Here is a 15,473-nt window from a genome sequence, read left to right on the forward strand (position 1 = left end):
ACTTGTTTTCGTAATGTTATTGTTTGGCTTTTTTAGTATTTTATTTGTTCCTGAGTAAATCGGTTTGGCTGAGATTAAAGTTATAGTTTTTACACAGCTGAATAAACGTCAAGCAGACAGCTGATTATCAGAAGTGTGAGATGCTCGAGAATTTACTCCGGTGTCCTGTTATATTTTAGATAGCAAGGAGTTTATTAAACTTCACCGAAACAATCTGCAAATTTCATTAAAATTTAATAAACTATCATCTTGTCTTTATTTTTAGTTAGCACATACCTTAAACACTTAAAGCTGTAAGCTAATGATAGTTATATAAGAGCAGATGCATGCTGGTGCAATAAGCTGTACGTTTTACGTCCAATGGATGCATGATCTGATTAGTCGACTAATTGCAAAAATAATCGGTGACTAGTCGACTATCAAAATAATCGTTTGTGGCAGCCCTAGTTCATACAACGCCATCAATGATCTTAAAGAATAAATTGCTGCTGCCCATCAATCTGAGAGAGGTCATAAAGTCCACTGTTGTACAGTGAGAAGTATTACGTGTGAAACAGTCATCACAGTAAATCCTGCCAGGTGCAAATTCACCCCAAGGTCAGACTATACAATGCTCAGAGAAATTCCAGAACACCCAAGTGGTACATCAAAAACCATAAAAACAGGTATGGCTTGTTGGGAGAAAGCCTCTTCAATCTAAAGAGGACTAGATTTTTTTTATGAACTATTATATATTTTATTAATAACAGGTTTATTTTTCTGTTTTAATTAAATAAAAATGCCAGGGAGTTTTTAAATACGATACACCATCGAGCCACCTGACTTAACTGATCACAAAGAGTATAGCACTGCAAACAAACCCTGGCATATCGGGCCAATCATTCTTTGTCCACAGTAACTCAGGTTATCATTGATAGGTCAGTTACACTGGACTTGGTTTATAATTAGATTTAAGTCATATAACCTTTCAAAGTATTGCTGTTCCAGACAACTGACTACTGTGACCCTCACCCTCATGTCCTTCACCTCCCAGACAGCAGCATAATTAACCCACCCAGAACAAAAACAGTCTGTACTTTGGTGCACCTTCATCTTACTAGCTCTGCAACAGCAGGGATGTTTCCCTTGGAAATGTTGGGTGGAGGAATACCAGAGCTGCTTAAAACTATCTTAACAATATCTAAAGTTAAGCTTATAACTCCTCAGGAGCCTGCACACTATTGTCACATAATAACATTTAAATTTAAAAATAAAATCTGTAATTTCCACTTCCTGTCATATGAAGTAAACCCAGCAAGTGCTCCAGCTCAGTCGAGCATTTCGTTTACGCTGCATAGCACGTCACCAGCTGCTCATGTCTCCTTCTTGTGTGCCTTCGTTCTCTGGTTGTCTTTTCTTTTTGCCATCAAATTACAGCTGTGGATCAGTCTATGGACCTTGTCAAATCATCAGTAGAATAACACTTAGTATTATGTTGTTGCTGTTTTACATTCCCAGAGATAACTTTATAACCATCAATTTAACTTCCAATCATGCTACAGCCACACTGAGGAAAACAGTGGTAGGAGACCGTGGCATGACCAAAACTTAAGCAAGTGTGCAATGATGTAATTGCTGCAAGACAGTGACTTAACTGCAAAATAACATAGGCACTTGGCAACTTTTTATTTATATATGATTATAACCAGAATACAACCCATTCAGTTGAGTGACCTATTGCAAAGAGATGAGTCACAGACGAAGGAAAGACGAAGGACTGGTTGTACGAAAAGCAGTAACAGACAAGAAGCACCCAGAGAGTGCAAACCTCAGCCAAAACAGCTCACTTTCTGGGAATCATTTTCTTTTAAGAGAATAGCATTATTTTTTTTTATACATTTGTTTTCTTTGTTCTTTTCATATAAACCATAACAAAAATTGTAATGCAATAAAAACAAGCACAAAGTGCAGGCTTTTATTTTGTAGGAGTAGTTCATAGAGAAGAGCGTGGATATTGATTACTATATAATCTATTAAAAAAAAAAAATAACCAGCCGGTTCCTTCGCTTTTTTCTTGACAACACTTTCTTTAAAAGGCATAACTAGGGCTGCTCAATTAATCGAATTTTAATCTAAATTACGATCTGGGCTTTCAACGATCATTAAAAATGACTGAGCCGATTATTAGCCCCTCCCTCGTACTTTACTCTCGTGTTGCTCCGTGTGGCAAATCGAGCGCACCTCTCCGCGTTTCGAACACGCGTTACAACAATTAAGAGGACCCGAGGGAAGCTCGGAAAGCTAAGCAGAAGTTATTTGGAGAGGAGAGTGACTGCTGTTGGTTGAAAAGAGAGGTAAAAAAAACTTCAGTGGTGTGGAAACATTATGTGTTTGCGGAGTCAGACGTGGATCAATAGTGTGTAAACTTTGCTACAGTGTCATAGCTGCACCACAGAGCAACACTGCAAAGTTCACTAAACATAGATGTTTACATTTTTCATTTATTTCTTATATTGCAAACATTTGCACTGTTATCAGTATTTGCACACTATTTTATATTATTTTTGACAATCTTTAAAGTCATTATTCAAAACATTGTTATTGTTAAATAAATATCGTCAAATAATCGAGATCTCAATTTCAGTGAAAATAATCGTGATTATCATTTTTGCCATAGTCGAGCAGCCCTAGGCATAACACATTTTGGGGTCAACTTGAAAGAAAAGGCAGACCCTAAATGTTAAAGTGAGATCAGAGAATATGACATTTAAGTTTGACGTTATTTGACCTTGAAGCAGTCATATTTGGATCCCCTCCATTCTCCACATGCCCCTATGTTGTCAGTACAAACAATGGCAGTCAGGAAGAGGAAGTTTTAAAGCTCTATATAGCACTGTTATCACTTTGACCTTCAGATCAATCTATGGACCTTGAAGGAGGAGGTCAGAGGTCAAATGTGACACAGGATTGAAATATTTATACTATACTTTCTATATGTTATTAGAATTCATTCTAAACTTTTCGAGCTATCGTGTTTACAGACACATGAGCTGCTAAAATCAACCTCCTTGGTGAAGATAAAAATGCTAAGTAATTTGAATGGACTTTCTTTACCGCAATTTAAAAAATTAAACAACACAAGATATGCCAAGCATTCAAAATACCTTTATAGTACATTAACTGAGCCTACAGCACATATGGGATACCACTGCTTTCGTCTACAAAGCTATTATGTTATCTTCTACTGTCAATAAGAAGCACTTCATTTTGGATTTCACTGTTCAACACCTGTCAATAACTGGGAGCAAATATAGGACCACTCTCACCCAGAAAGCTGGGTTAATTAAGGCTGATTCCCCAACCCAATATATGGGAAAGTAATACACAGGGCATGAAAACTGCTGCAGCTCATATTACTAATTATCCCAAGTTATTATAGAAATATTTTCAGTTATTACACGCAATAACTGCTTCTGCAATGTGTTGTCCAGTCCACTCAAGTCATCTGTGAGGAAAATTCTCTGACCTGCCAGGCTGAGACTGTAGAACACATAATTCTATCCTAATACAACTACACCCAATGTTCTGCCAAATGCCAGCTACTATCCTCTAAGGACTGGAGTGAGAGGCAGCCTCAAGTTTTTTCTTTACTGTTCTTGCCTTGTTTTTTAAATTAGTCATTGGGTAAGAGGTGGAAAGAAAGTAGCTGCACAGCCATTATTTTGCATACAAACATTTAATCAAAAAGACATGTGCTCCCAAGCTCACCGCATATACATGTACACTCACACGTACACACACACCACCACCAGGCATGAAAACCCTCCAGTCAGCTGTATGCCAGTAATGATCCTTCTCTGGCACTGTGAGTGCGTAGCATGAATATGTCGCTAACCAGCTGCACTCACACTGTTCACACATCTGCTTTTTATATTATGTACTTGGTACATTCTGAAACAAATTCTCTCTCAGCCCTTTGCCATTTATTTATTATATACCTTTACCCCAACCCTTGTGTCTATTTGGTAGCATGTAAATGGTGCAGTGTTGCGGTTAGTTGAAAAATCTAGTGAGACAGTTGGCTGGTGATTCCTCTACTGATGCTAGGCTAACAGGACGATAAAAATATATCATATCTGTATCCTTCAGATAAAAATTTGTGCAAACAAAAAAAAACCTAAAACATCTGACAACTGTTGAACTGAACACACAGAGTATGAAGCTGGAGTCTGCCACAAGAACCTGACAAAGTTGATGTGATGTGCTCACTTAAATCAGCACCTGCAGAACACCAGACACAGACGTGACAGAGCAGTCGACTTTACAGATGGAAAAGAGGGTGGTGAAAGGGAAAGTAACAACATAAAACCAGCTGGAGGGAATGACAAAGGTTTCTTTTAGTGGCAATCCTGATTGGCACCTAATGTTGTCCCTGGGCATTTCAAGACTCGTAAAACTTTAATGTGCAGTTCAATAACAATTTCCCCCCCTCTTCCACTTCTTTATTCTTCCACTGTGGGATTAGAGAGCCAGGGCCAAACCTCAAAGAAATTGCAAAATGAGTGGCACAAGGTTGTCCAGGGAGTTAGAATAGCTGCCAAAAATGACAAGACAACCAGCGCATTTGAACAAATTTGGCCAAAATTAAAAAAACAAAAACAAAAACTAAATACACGCTATTTCTAAAGAAAACAATAAAACCTTCGTGTCTAAATAACTGCAAGTCTGCAATATTAAATAAGCTGAGACTTTTCTGAAAGTCTCCCTGCATGCCATTTGGTTTTGGTTTTCCACTGTGCAAAGCACATCGTACCTGGCAAAAGAGGTACTGCTTCAGTCGAGATTCTAAACCATGTAAGCCAGAACTAAAAGGCAACATGTAAACACTGCAGGCTGCTGACAGGCCAGAAAGAAGCGACATATGTGCAACATAGGATGTGCAACATGGGACATGAAATTACTCAAACCTTCCAGTTTTTTCCTTGTAGCAGTCTTTTTTTTCCTCAGTTCCTTCAGCCTTTACAAGGATTTAAACCCATCCTACCATGCCCCTAAACAGGAATGGGTACTATGTAAATTACTGAGTCGAGTTGAGCTGTGTCATGCAATAGAAGCTGGGCAAGAATGGAAAAAATTAACTTCAAGGTGTCCACCAGCATGGACTATGATGCCACTGATTCTCTGCAACAAGCTGGCATATGTGTCTGGCAAGCTCTAACATCATGGTAATCATCTCAGCTCATGTCCCATTTAGTATATTATAAACTCCTTTATTAACCATTTAAGGACTCTCGTGGGGAATGAATCTTTCATACACATGGTTAGAGATTCAGGATTCATCACCATGCACAAGACTGCCATGAGATAAGCGTGTGAAAAGCCAAGTCTAGATAAAACACTTCACGAGAGTGCCATCCTGTGGTAAAGTAAAACAGCACTAATCAGAAGCTCATTTTGCAGCAGATTAAGCAGGGCTTTACCAGAAAACACTAACGTGCTGTCTTAGACAGTATGTTCAACAGTGCCTGAATGTCTTTGTAAGGCTTTTCATGGTATTCCCCTGAAAGAACTCTAAACACTTATGTTACCTATTAATATCACTTTTGTTTGTGTGTCAGTAAGTTTTATTTTCTCTGGACCCTGTACAGGATATGTGTGGGAAAATCTTCATCCTGTACATACTTTATTATGGTCAAGATAATGACAGGGCCTTACTTTACAAAATGAAGAAATCCAAAATACACTCTGACATTTAACTCCATCCAACAGAATTCAAAATATAACATTAACAATAATGATATTTTCTGCATTTGAGCAGGTGTATGCTTACTTTGTAAGGAAGAAGGTGGAGTTTTCTCTGCTCTTAGAGAAGGTGATGGGGAGGAATCTCAGGGTGATGTTCATCTTCCTGGCATTAGAGGCCAGTTTCTTAGACTGAAGAACAGAAAAATAAAGATGATATAGTTCCATTGTAAAGTTAAATTAATTGTGTCAATCAGCAATAAATACATCATTAATTTATTGCCATTTTAAGCACAAGTAGCAAAAATTATATGTGGTCTTTTTCAATACATTTACAATTTAGAATACAAAATGTAAAGACAAAATAGTCTTTGCAGCCCCATCAGTAGAACAACCCTGTACAGCAGTGACTCCCAAGCAGGGGTACAAGTTCTCCCGTGGTACTTCTGCAGCCAGGATACATGAAGGATGGGAGATGGGAATAAATATGCCAAATCTATACCAACAGCTGAAACTGTCAACTAATAAGTGTGGGTAATGGTTGGCTAAATACAATAAATATACAATAGGTAAACATTTATGTTAAACTGGTACCGAAACATAATGTATAAACCATACAAAAGATTCACTACATGCCATGAAATGAATAGCTGTCAAAAAAGTATGAATGAATGGCTGAACGACTGAAATGATAAGCTGTAGTTAAAATGGTTAAATAACCAAAACCACACAGCTGAAAGAAGTCAAGATAAACAAACGAGTTCCAAAGCACACACCTGACCCTAACCTGTGAGTGACATCTGTATGAACAAGATTGGGAGCCAGTATTTTCTAGTATCCTGATAATTCCCATTAGTTCTACAGTACTGTGCAAAAGTGTTAAACCATTCCTCATTTCTTTATATTTTGGTTCCAAGAAGCTAGCCCTTTTTTTCCCCCCATTTAGTTATTTTGTTACTAGTGGTCTGCCACCTAATGATAAAACCTAATGATTTGTTCCCAATTAAAAAAATGCCAAAGAAAACACAGCAAAGCAGGCATAAAAATAATATTTTTGCACCAACAAGGTGATTCCCAAGTAACACTTAGATGAAAACTTGGCACATCGTACACTGAGGAAAGTGGAAAACAAACGAAGTAGTGGAAGGACTAAAAAAGCTATGATAAACTGTCCTGGAGAAATAGGAAAAAAATCCAACAAGGGCCTGACAGAGGACCTGAAAGACGCATCTGGTCCTTCAGTTGGTCCATCTACTGTTCACTGAATTACCATCACAAATGGTTTGAGTGCAAGTGAGGCTGTCAAACAGCCATTATTAAGAAGGGAAACTGGAAGGAAAAAAGAAGTGTGCCATATTACACAAGAACTGAACTGACAATCAGTGGCAACAGGTCTCATGGGGTGGATGAATCGAAATTTGACATTTTTGGTTCAAATTGTAATTATGTATAGAAGTGGGCAAAGGGAGGAGGGGTACAACAGTGAGAGTACAGCCATCTGTAAACGGTGGATGCCCTGGCATGGTTTGAGTATCTTGTCTAAACTGATGGAATTATAAACATAGAAAAATATTTTTAACAACTATGCAATGCCATCTGGAGAGCATCCAATTGTCAATGGCTTCATTTTTTTTCTGCATGACAATGATCCCCAACACATTTGGCAATGCAGTAAAATCATACCTGGATAGAAAAGCACAAATGAGCAGTATCTGTCATGGACTGGCCTTCCCCAAGCCAAGACCTCAACAAATATTGAAGTGGCTCATCTTGAAAAGAGAACAGAGAACATACAAAATGGCCTGTATTTGTACAGCCCCTAAGGACCCCAAAGCGCTTTACACATCCAGTTATTCACCCATTCACACCCACATTCACACACTGGTGATGGCAAGCTACATTGTAGCCACAGCCACCCTGGGGCGCACTGACAGAGCTTTGTCCTTCAAAAAGCCAGGAGAACTAATCATGAAGAAACTATGAGAAAGCCTGTCTAAGAGAATTCAGACTATGTTGAATATTAAAGATTGTCATATGTCTGTGAAGGTTCTCAGTCATACAGGTCATCGTAGTTTAAGGAGCTTGGAAAGAAAAGCATCTGGACTTTTTAAAGTTTTCTTGAAGACGTTTCATCCAAGAAGCTTCTTTAGTTCTAAGAGCAATTGGTGGATAGTTCCAGATTTTAAACCCTATGGGAGTGTCCCCAAGAGGGTCATGGACCTCCTATTGATCCTCTACCTAATCACATGAGCCAAGGTGTGAAATGAGGTGTGGGTCACAATCAGCCAAGCTATCGGGTGAACCCACCTAGCCCCACCCTGCCACGTGATTTACTGAGGTCATATAGCCCAGGATGTGAGTGGGCATTAAGGCCTCTGGGAAGGGATCTCAAAACTGGATTATAGATGGCAGACAGTTGGAGTCGTAAGCCACCGCCTCTGTTCAAAGATGGTCGTTCACAGTGGATTACGAACCTTCACAGACATGCTCGTTAAAGACTGTCATACCAAATACTGCTTATTAGAATCTCATCTCATATAGAGATCGAAAATGTGACGTCAAAACCGCAAAGGATTGTAGGTACGAGTGGCAAGTGGTACTAGCGCACGCAGGCTTTCACAAGAAAACAGTCACACAGCGATAAAAAGAAACACAAAGAATGGCAAGAAGCTGTTATATTATTAACTGCAAAAGCTCGTTGCATGATAGCCACGGGAAGCCGACGCGTAACGGTTTTTATCCGATTCTGTCGTGGAAGAGAAATTGTTCCAACCATGTTTCCGAAGTAACAAAGAGCTGACGGATGGCCTGGATTGCAGTCATTCGAAGACCAAATATAACGTTCCAGCACACTCCAGCTCACATGTTAGTCCGCTCCAAGCATTTCCACAAATGTAAGTCTTCTGTTGTAGTCATTACATAATTTATCATAACATAATTGTTGATGTAGGTTACAAATAAGTCTTATATTGATTTGAATTGAATTCGTTGCGCTATGCTGCTTTGTTCACTGTGGCTTTGCGGGCTAATGTTTGTTGTGTTTTGTAGGAAAACCAGCCTACAAAATGCTGGAATGTGATCCAGACTGGGCCCCTCTATCAACCTGGGTCATACCGAGTTTAAAGCTGCTACCACAGCGAGTTTTTTGAGAGAGAGAGCGAGATCAAAACAGCCACGAAAAGTCCTGCATATATGTGCCCAAGTGTTGTATTGAAGCAATCAAGTGATGAATAACTGTTTTCCAGTATGTTGTTTTGATATGGTTTTGGTTTTTTTCGCACTGTACTTGTTTTTTTCCACAGAACCGATAAAAGCGCACAAGGGAAAAATTTTGTGTCTCTTTTTTGTGATTTTCTATTATAGTATAACACTATTGTGCGTTTTATATATAGAGACTATATTTTGTGTGTTTTGCGAAACACTTATTTTTATTTCTATTGGATCTGAAAATGTTGTGTACCGGTAATACTACAACCTGAAAAGTCAAATAAATTTTGTTGGCCTGTACAGGAGGTAAAGGAAAAAAAATTAACAACAGCTGTAAAATGGAATAGTCCAAATCACCAAAGTAAACTGGACCTGAGCTTGTTGCAGGGATCTGAAGATACTAAACATTTTGTGAGTGTATGCACTCACACTTAGGACCATATAGTTATAAATATGTGCGTGATGAAAGCTGTGCAGCACGGTAACATCTTTAGTCCACTCTGTATGCTCGTATGGGTCTAACCCTTTCACTCCTTTGATTTTTACCTCATACTTTTTTTTGTCTTTCGTCAAGTCTGTCTTTGTACGGACCTGCCGTGTTCTCCTTCGTTTTGTACACAACCGTTTTTGGGGCAAATAAAATGTAAACATGGTGCTGGAAATGCTAGCGCTTGATGCAGTGTTTTGAATTTGCTGCCACTCGTACCTAAAATGCAACGCGCGAAAGTCACGTGGTCTGTCAATCTCTGTTTTCATAGAGAAATATAAAGCAATGAGGGGTCCCTCGAGGCATTATGAAGATCCCAAAGCAAGTAGAACCAAACAGCTAGTAGACTTTAAGAAATATCTCTGCAACATACATCTAACAAAACAGCTGTCAATGAAACAGGAAATGGTGTTGAAGACAGCCTCTATTCCTAGTAAATAACAGATACGTTGGATCCTAGGCTGACCTTCCAGTTCTGTGAAAAAGTCGTTGGGGCAAGGGGGTATTGTCACGGTACAAATACATCCAATTACCAAACATCTGTTTTACGCCAATAACTACAGCTGTGTGAGTTTCATTAGCAATCAAACCAAAGATGGCCTGAACTCCTACTGCCCTCATCTAAATTTGAAAAGACAAGCATTTCCTTTCTGGCTCCTTTATCACTTCAGATTGGCAGTAAGAGACAGTAAAAAAGATTTATTAAAAAGGAGCAGATATACAGGGCCAGTAACAGATTACCGCACTTGCAATGTTCTGGAGAAAAACCCAAATCCCAGAGCTCATCATGCGCCAAGCCTTTATCTTTCCCTGAGAATAAGCCTCATTATTTTGATTGATCTATAACAGCTGAAGCAGTGACTGCTTCCCATAAAAGAACACAAATTACTTCAAGCTATCAAATGCCACTTGAATTGGGCTGCAGTAAAAGAACAGGTAATAGCTGGTATGAAGTATTACACAAAAGAATGTCAGTGGTTTGAAGAAAAAAAAATGTTTAAATTGCGGAACTGCAGCCACAAATTACACAAGCAAAGCAATAAAAGCACAAAGAGAAAAACACTTATGGGATATTGGATATGTCTGATGTGGATCTGACACTATTATTACTTTAAGATGTATATATCATATCGGTACATTCATCGACCATTTTCTTAGGTACACCTGTTGAACTGCGCATTGACCCAAATATATAATCAGTAAATCAAATCACAAGTACAAGGCAACGAAATGCAGTTTGCATCCATCCAGAAGTGCTCTAGCAATAATATAGATATATCACAGAATATGGGTCTATTATAGGTATGTTACAATGTACAATGGAGGTTATAAATATGGTTAAAAATATGAAAACTATACAGAAATATGAAATATGAAAACTATACAGAAATATGAAATATGAAAACTATACAGATTGTAGATATACAATTGCGAGTATTAATAAACAGTTGTAAAAACTATAATTATTGTATTGTACAGTATGATTGTCTATCCAGCATTTACAGTAGTGCAGCTGAGATCATTGAGATGGATATGGATAAATTATGCAGTAGTTATATAAAGTGCAAGTGGTTGTAAGTTCAATGGTTCAGTGTTATTATTGTATGTATGAGGGTACAGTTGGCCATTTGTTTGTTTTGTCCAATCGGTGTGTGTTCTGTTATGGGCGATCGTGGCTCAAGAGTTGGCAGTTCGTTTTGTAATCTGAAGGTTGCCGGTTCGAGCCCCGGCTCTGACAGTCTCGGTCGTTGTGTCCTTGGGCAAGACACTTCACCCGTTGCCTACTGGTGGTGGTCAGAGGGCCCGGTGGTGCCAGTGTCCGGCAGCCTCGCCTCTGTCAGTGCGCCCCAGGGTGGCTGTGGCTACAATGTAGCTTGCCATCACCAGTGTGTGAATGTGTGTGTGAATGGGTGGATGACTGAATGTAGTGTAAAGCGCTTTGGGGTCCATAGGAACTAAGTAAAGCGCTATACAAATACAGGCCATTGTGTGTGTGTGTGTGTGTGTGTGTGTGTGTATGTTCAGTCCCTGCGTTTAATGTGGGTGCGATGTCAGGAGGCATGGTGATGGTGAGGAATATCAAATGAGGATCTTTACATGTGTGTATTGCTGCTGACCATGTGAATTCCTTTTTGAGCCAAGTGTTCCCTGATGGCTTCTGATGGCTGCTTCCAGTAGCATAATGAGCCATGTCACAAAGCTCAAATTATCTCACGCCAATGTCATGATGATGAGTTCACTGTACTCAAATGACCTCCACAGGCACCAGATCTCAAATCAATAGAACACCTTTGGGATGTGGTGGAACAGGAGATTCTCATCACAGATGTGCAGCAGCTGCCTAATGCTACAAATTATGAATCAGAGTTGGAGGAATGCTTCCATCACCTTGGTTCAATCTGGTACTAGCAAAGTGTATTTAATAAAGTGTCAACTAAGTGTATGTGCTCCACACTTTTAAAGGGTTTTGGCTTTTCTACAAGGTTTCACCAGGGGTCATAAACAGTTCTCCAACAAACTGTGCTTATCTGTTATTCTCCTCAGCAGGTAGCTCCACATGTTTGATTTGGCAGATTTTTTACAACTGTCGCACTTCCTTATGAAGGGATTTGGGTCTTCTCCCAGATTTAAAAAAGGGATTTTTTTTGCTTGTTAGGTAAATATGTAAACCACTATACTATTGAACCAGTCTATTAGGACAAGATGAATAAAGGTATATGGCTCTAGTAAGCACCATTATTTTAAATAGCACACGTCCTCACCAAAGCAACCCACCCTATTTTAATTTATTATACTAACATTTAAAACTCATATTTAAATCTTTTTTATGTTTGTAACATCATAAAACAAATAAAGGTATACATCTCCCCCAAATATTTTATTACTGGGCTTAACCTCTGAGGGGCAGAACGAGTTGAATTCAGTGGAAATCTAAGCTAGAATGGGCCACAATTATTAGTGTTTGTTACTAAAAACAATACAAGAATTTATCTGTACTCCATCCTGAATTCATGCTCACATATGCCCAAAAATTTAAAACAAAACAACATTCAACACACTAAATCTATCAACACAGGGCTTACTTTGACAGTGACACGAGGAGCCTGGACGAGGTTGTCTCTGGTGGCACCATCAGCAAATCGGCCAGTATCCTCCAGAAACCTGTAATCTACAGTTGAGACAAAGGGTCAATGGTAATTATGAAAATGAGAAAATAGCACATTTCTATGATAACACACATTAATAGAATGACTTATACCAGCAAAGAGGCTGCTCACCACTGAGAAGTGCCATTTCATCAAATTGTGACAGTGTCACAAATGCTGTTTTATTTCTAACGCCACTGCATCCTGAAACTTCCTTGTGCTTCTTCACACACGGCAAGCTACAAAAGATAAACGGACAGTCATGGTAGGCAGTCATTTCCTTATTCAATTCAATTCAATAAAACTTTATTGATCCCAAAGGTTGACCCCGAAGGAAATTTAGGTTGGAATTATTAAGCCAGTTCACAAAAAAGGGCACTGTGTGAAATGTAAATAAAACAGAATGTAGAATTGTGCTAGTCAATGTAAACCATAAATCCTTGCCTGAAAGGGAGCCAAAGAAAAATGTTAAAAACAAACAAACTGTACTGTTTTTTTGTTTTTTTAAAATAACCCAAAGGAACATTGGGTAATACTGCCTGACGCGGGATGTTTGACATTTTTAAATAATACAAGATTAAAGATGATTTTGGTAGTCAACTAACCTGTCAATTTCTCTTTGATCATTCAACGATTATTTCAGTATCTCACCTGCTCAACTCGGTGAATCACCCTGTTGTCTCATCCAACAGCAAATTAAAATAGTGACCCAGGGAACACATGAATTCAACTCAAAAGGACCGTCAGAATAAAAGTAAAATAAATACAAATATTAAGTCCAAAATAAGAAGTTTCCAAAGTTTACAGAGAAATCAGTTCATGGATTCACAATTGCAGTGGACATGCTCTGGAGTGAGGCTTGCTCTTATCTTTGAGATGATGTTCCCAGCTGCAGCTGATAACCAGGCTAAACATGCTCTGTCATGACTTCAAGTGTTGTTTTTGAAAGATCTTAACCCTTTAAAGCTTGAACCATGAAATAATTGCCAGGAAAATCCTAATTTTTCCAAAAAAAAAAAAAAAAAAAAAGAGTATTTATTTAACCTTCTGACGTTAAAAAATACAATAAAAAAAATCTTAATTTGTATAAATTAGTTTCGATTTGTATCATATTTGCTACACGTTTGGCATTTGTTTAAAAATATATTGTGCAGTTTATTTGGGGTTTTTTGGGAATTGAACTGATGATGCAGAAGTCTTAAAAGCTCATGTATAAAAGGAGATCTACGAGGCGTTGGGGGGTTAAATATAAAAACTTACACTCCTTCACACCAAACACAAAAACCTTGGGATTTCACCTGAGCATGACTAGGCCAGTTTTCGCACTCTTGCTGAAAGACGGATATCTGGCCCAAGTCATACCAGAGACTGTATTCCTAGAAACTATGTAAAAGGAATGCTGAATGATGCCCAAAACAACAGGCAACAATACGAGAGTGGAAAGCACATTTGTTAGCCCCCGTCAGATAAATCTTAAAGAAATGTTTAGCAATATAATTTTTGTACTATTCAGTATTAGAAGGTGAAGTTGTAAATGCTTTAGCATCGACAGAATTCCAAGAATGGGCAACGGACCATTGAGATTTTGTGAGGCATGCTGTTCTGAGGCATGCTGATGCTGGACATGAATCAAAGGAAAGTTCAGAAAGTAAAAACAAAAACACGGCCATCTGTCAGTCATCGATAATATTTATCTGCACGTAAGGGTAGAAGATGTGGAAGATTGTAATTCTTAGGTTACCGGGTATTTTTTCCTCTGTTTTTTTAAATAGCGATGGAAAACAAATGGAAGACAGAATTATGCTATCCCAGTGGAGCTTTAACACTACAAACACAAAATTGTCTGTGATGACATTGTAAATGTTATGTCTCTTTTTTTTCCTGCATGAAATCTTGGACCTAATAAATTAATAAAAAAAAGATTGTGCGATGTGATTAAATGAACAGTTAACTTCAAAAATGTTGGAACCATTTTCCATCAGTGCAATGGCCAATCTAGAAGGTAGTCATTTCAGCTTTTTGCCAATGACAAAAAGCTGAAACTACCACAGCACTATTAATTGCTTGGCTGAAAAAATGGGAACCTCTGGTGTTATTGGCTATGGGACAGACTCTGGCAACTAGTTTACAAAGGACTGCCATACACAACCAGCTAACTCTGTCATGAGTTTCTTTGGACAACTTGTCAAAATGTTTGCTTCTCAACTGGACTACCTTTAGGGAAAAGAGGTAATGACAAAGGTTTCAGAATTGGGGGTCCATTCACAGGTGCAATTTGAAATGAAATGATCACAGCCCAAATACAGTTTAGAGTGTCCACCACATACCTCATTAACCATTGAGGAATAAGTGCCATTTCTATATACAGTCAACAGAGTATGAGAGCTGGAGTTAAAATGTGATTGGACCTCACTTATGAATGCTGTCCAGTACACTCATGCATACAGTAGTACCGTTTATTCTATGACAGTATTTAAAACTTAATTGACATAGATGACTTAAGATGCCAAAATCTGTCCTTTTCCATGGATTATTATTATTATTCCACAGCACCACACTGTGCTCTCTGATAGGTGAAAGCAAACAATGCAACACCAGTGGGACACTTTACAAGGTGAAAATGTGTTGCAGTTTTAAATTACTTCACAATAAGGTCACTTTCTATTCCACTTAAAATACTTGTATATTAACAAATTTTTAAAAGAGTATCAATAAATCAATAACAGCCACATCCTGGAAGAAGGTCATGAAAGAATAAGAGAATAAACTTCTACATTTTGAATTTATAAAGGTCTAAAGAGGTGAAGTCACCCAGTGGTTTACAAAAGCACAATTAGTCCTAACCACATTATGGATAAGAAGCTTCGTTTTTGTGTGTATTTGCTGCTAAGGCTTTAGCACTTAATCAGAGG

At 38.3% G+C, this 15,473-nt stretch overlaps 1 protein-coding gene across 4 annotated transcripts in view; it reads right to left on the reverse strand.

Annotated features, from left to right (window-relative positions):
• The window catches only part of znhit6 (zinc finger HIT-type containing 6), a 41,402-nt gene that overhangs the window by 25,194 nt on the left and 735 nt on the right, over nucleotides 1-15,473 (reverse strand). For 3 of the 4 annotated variants that reach the window (XM_042220668.1, XM_005923912.3, XM_005923913.3), the window contains exons 3-5: nucleotides 12,694-12,800; nucleotides 12,499-12,584; nucleotides 5,810-5,913 (exon numbers count right to left, since the gene is read on the reverse strand). In XM_042220668.1, coding sequence (XP_042076602.1) covers nucleotides 5,810-5,913; nucleotides 12,499-12,584; nucleotides 12,694-12,800 — 297 coding nt within the window. Of the gene's footprint in view, nucleotides 1-5,809; nucleotides 5,914-12,498; nucleotides 12,585-12,693; nucleotides 12,801-13,212; nucleotides 13,554-15,473 lie in introns of those variants that run through there. The other variant, XM_042220669.1, reaches the window with a different exon arrangement.

The sequence above is a fragment of the Haplochromis burtoni genome, unplaced genomic scaffold (assembly GCF_018398535.1).
Source record: "Haplochromis burtoni strain Fernald_Lab_line unplaced genomic scaffold, NCSU_Asbu1 Contig_53, whole genome shotgun sequence".
In the NCBI taxonomy this organism is placed as follows: domain Eukaryota; kingdom Metazoa; phylum Chordata; class Actinopteri; order Cichliformes; family Cichlidae; genus Haplochromis; species Haplochromis burtoni.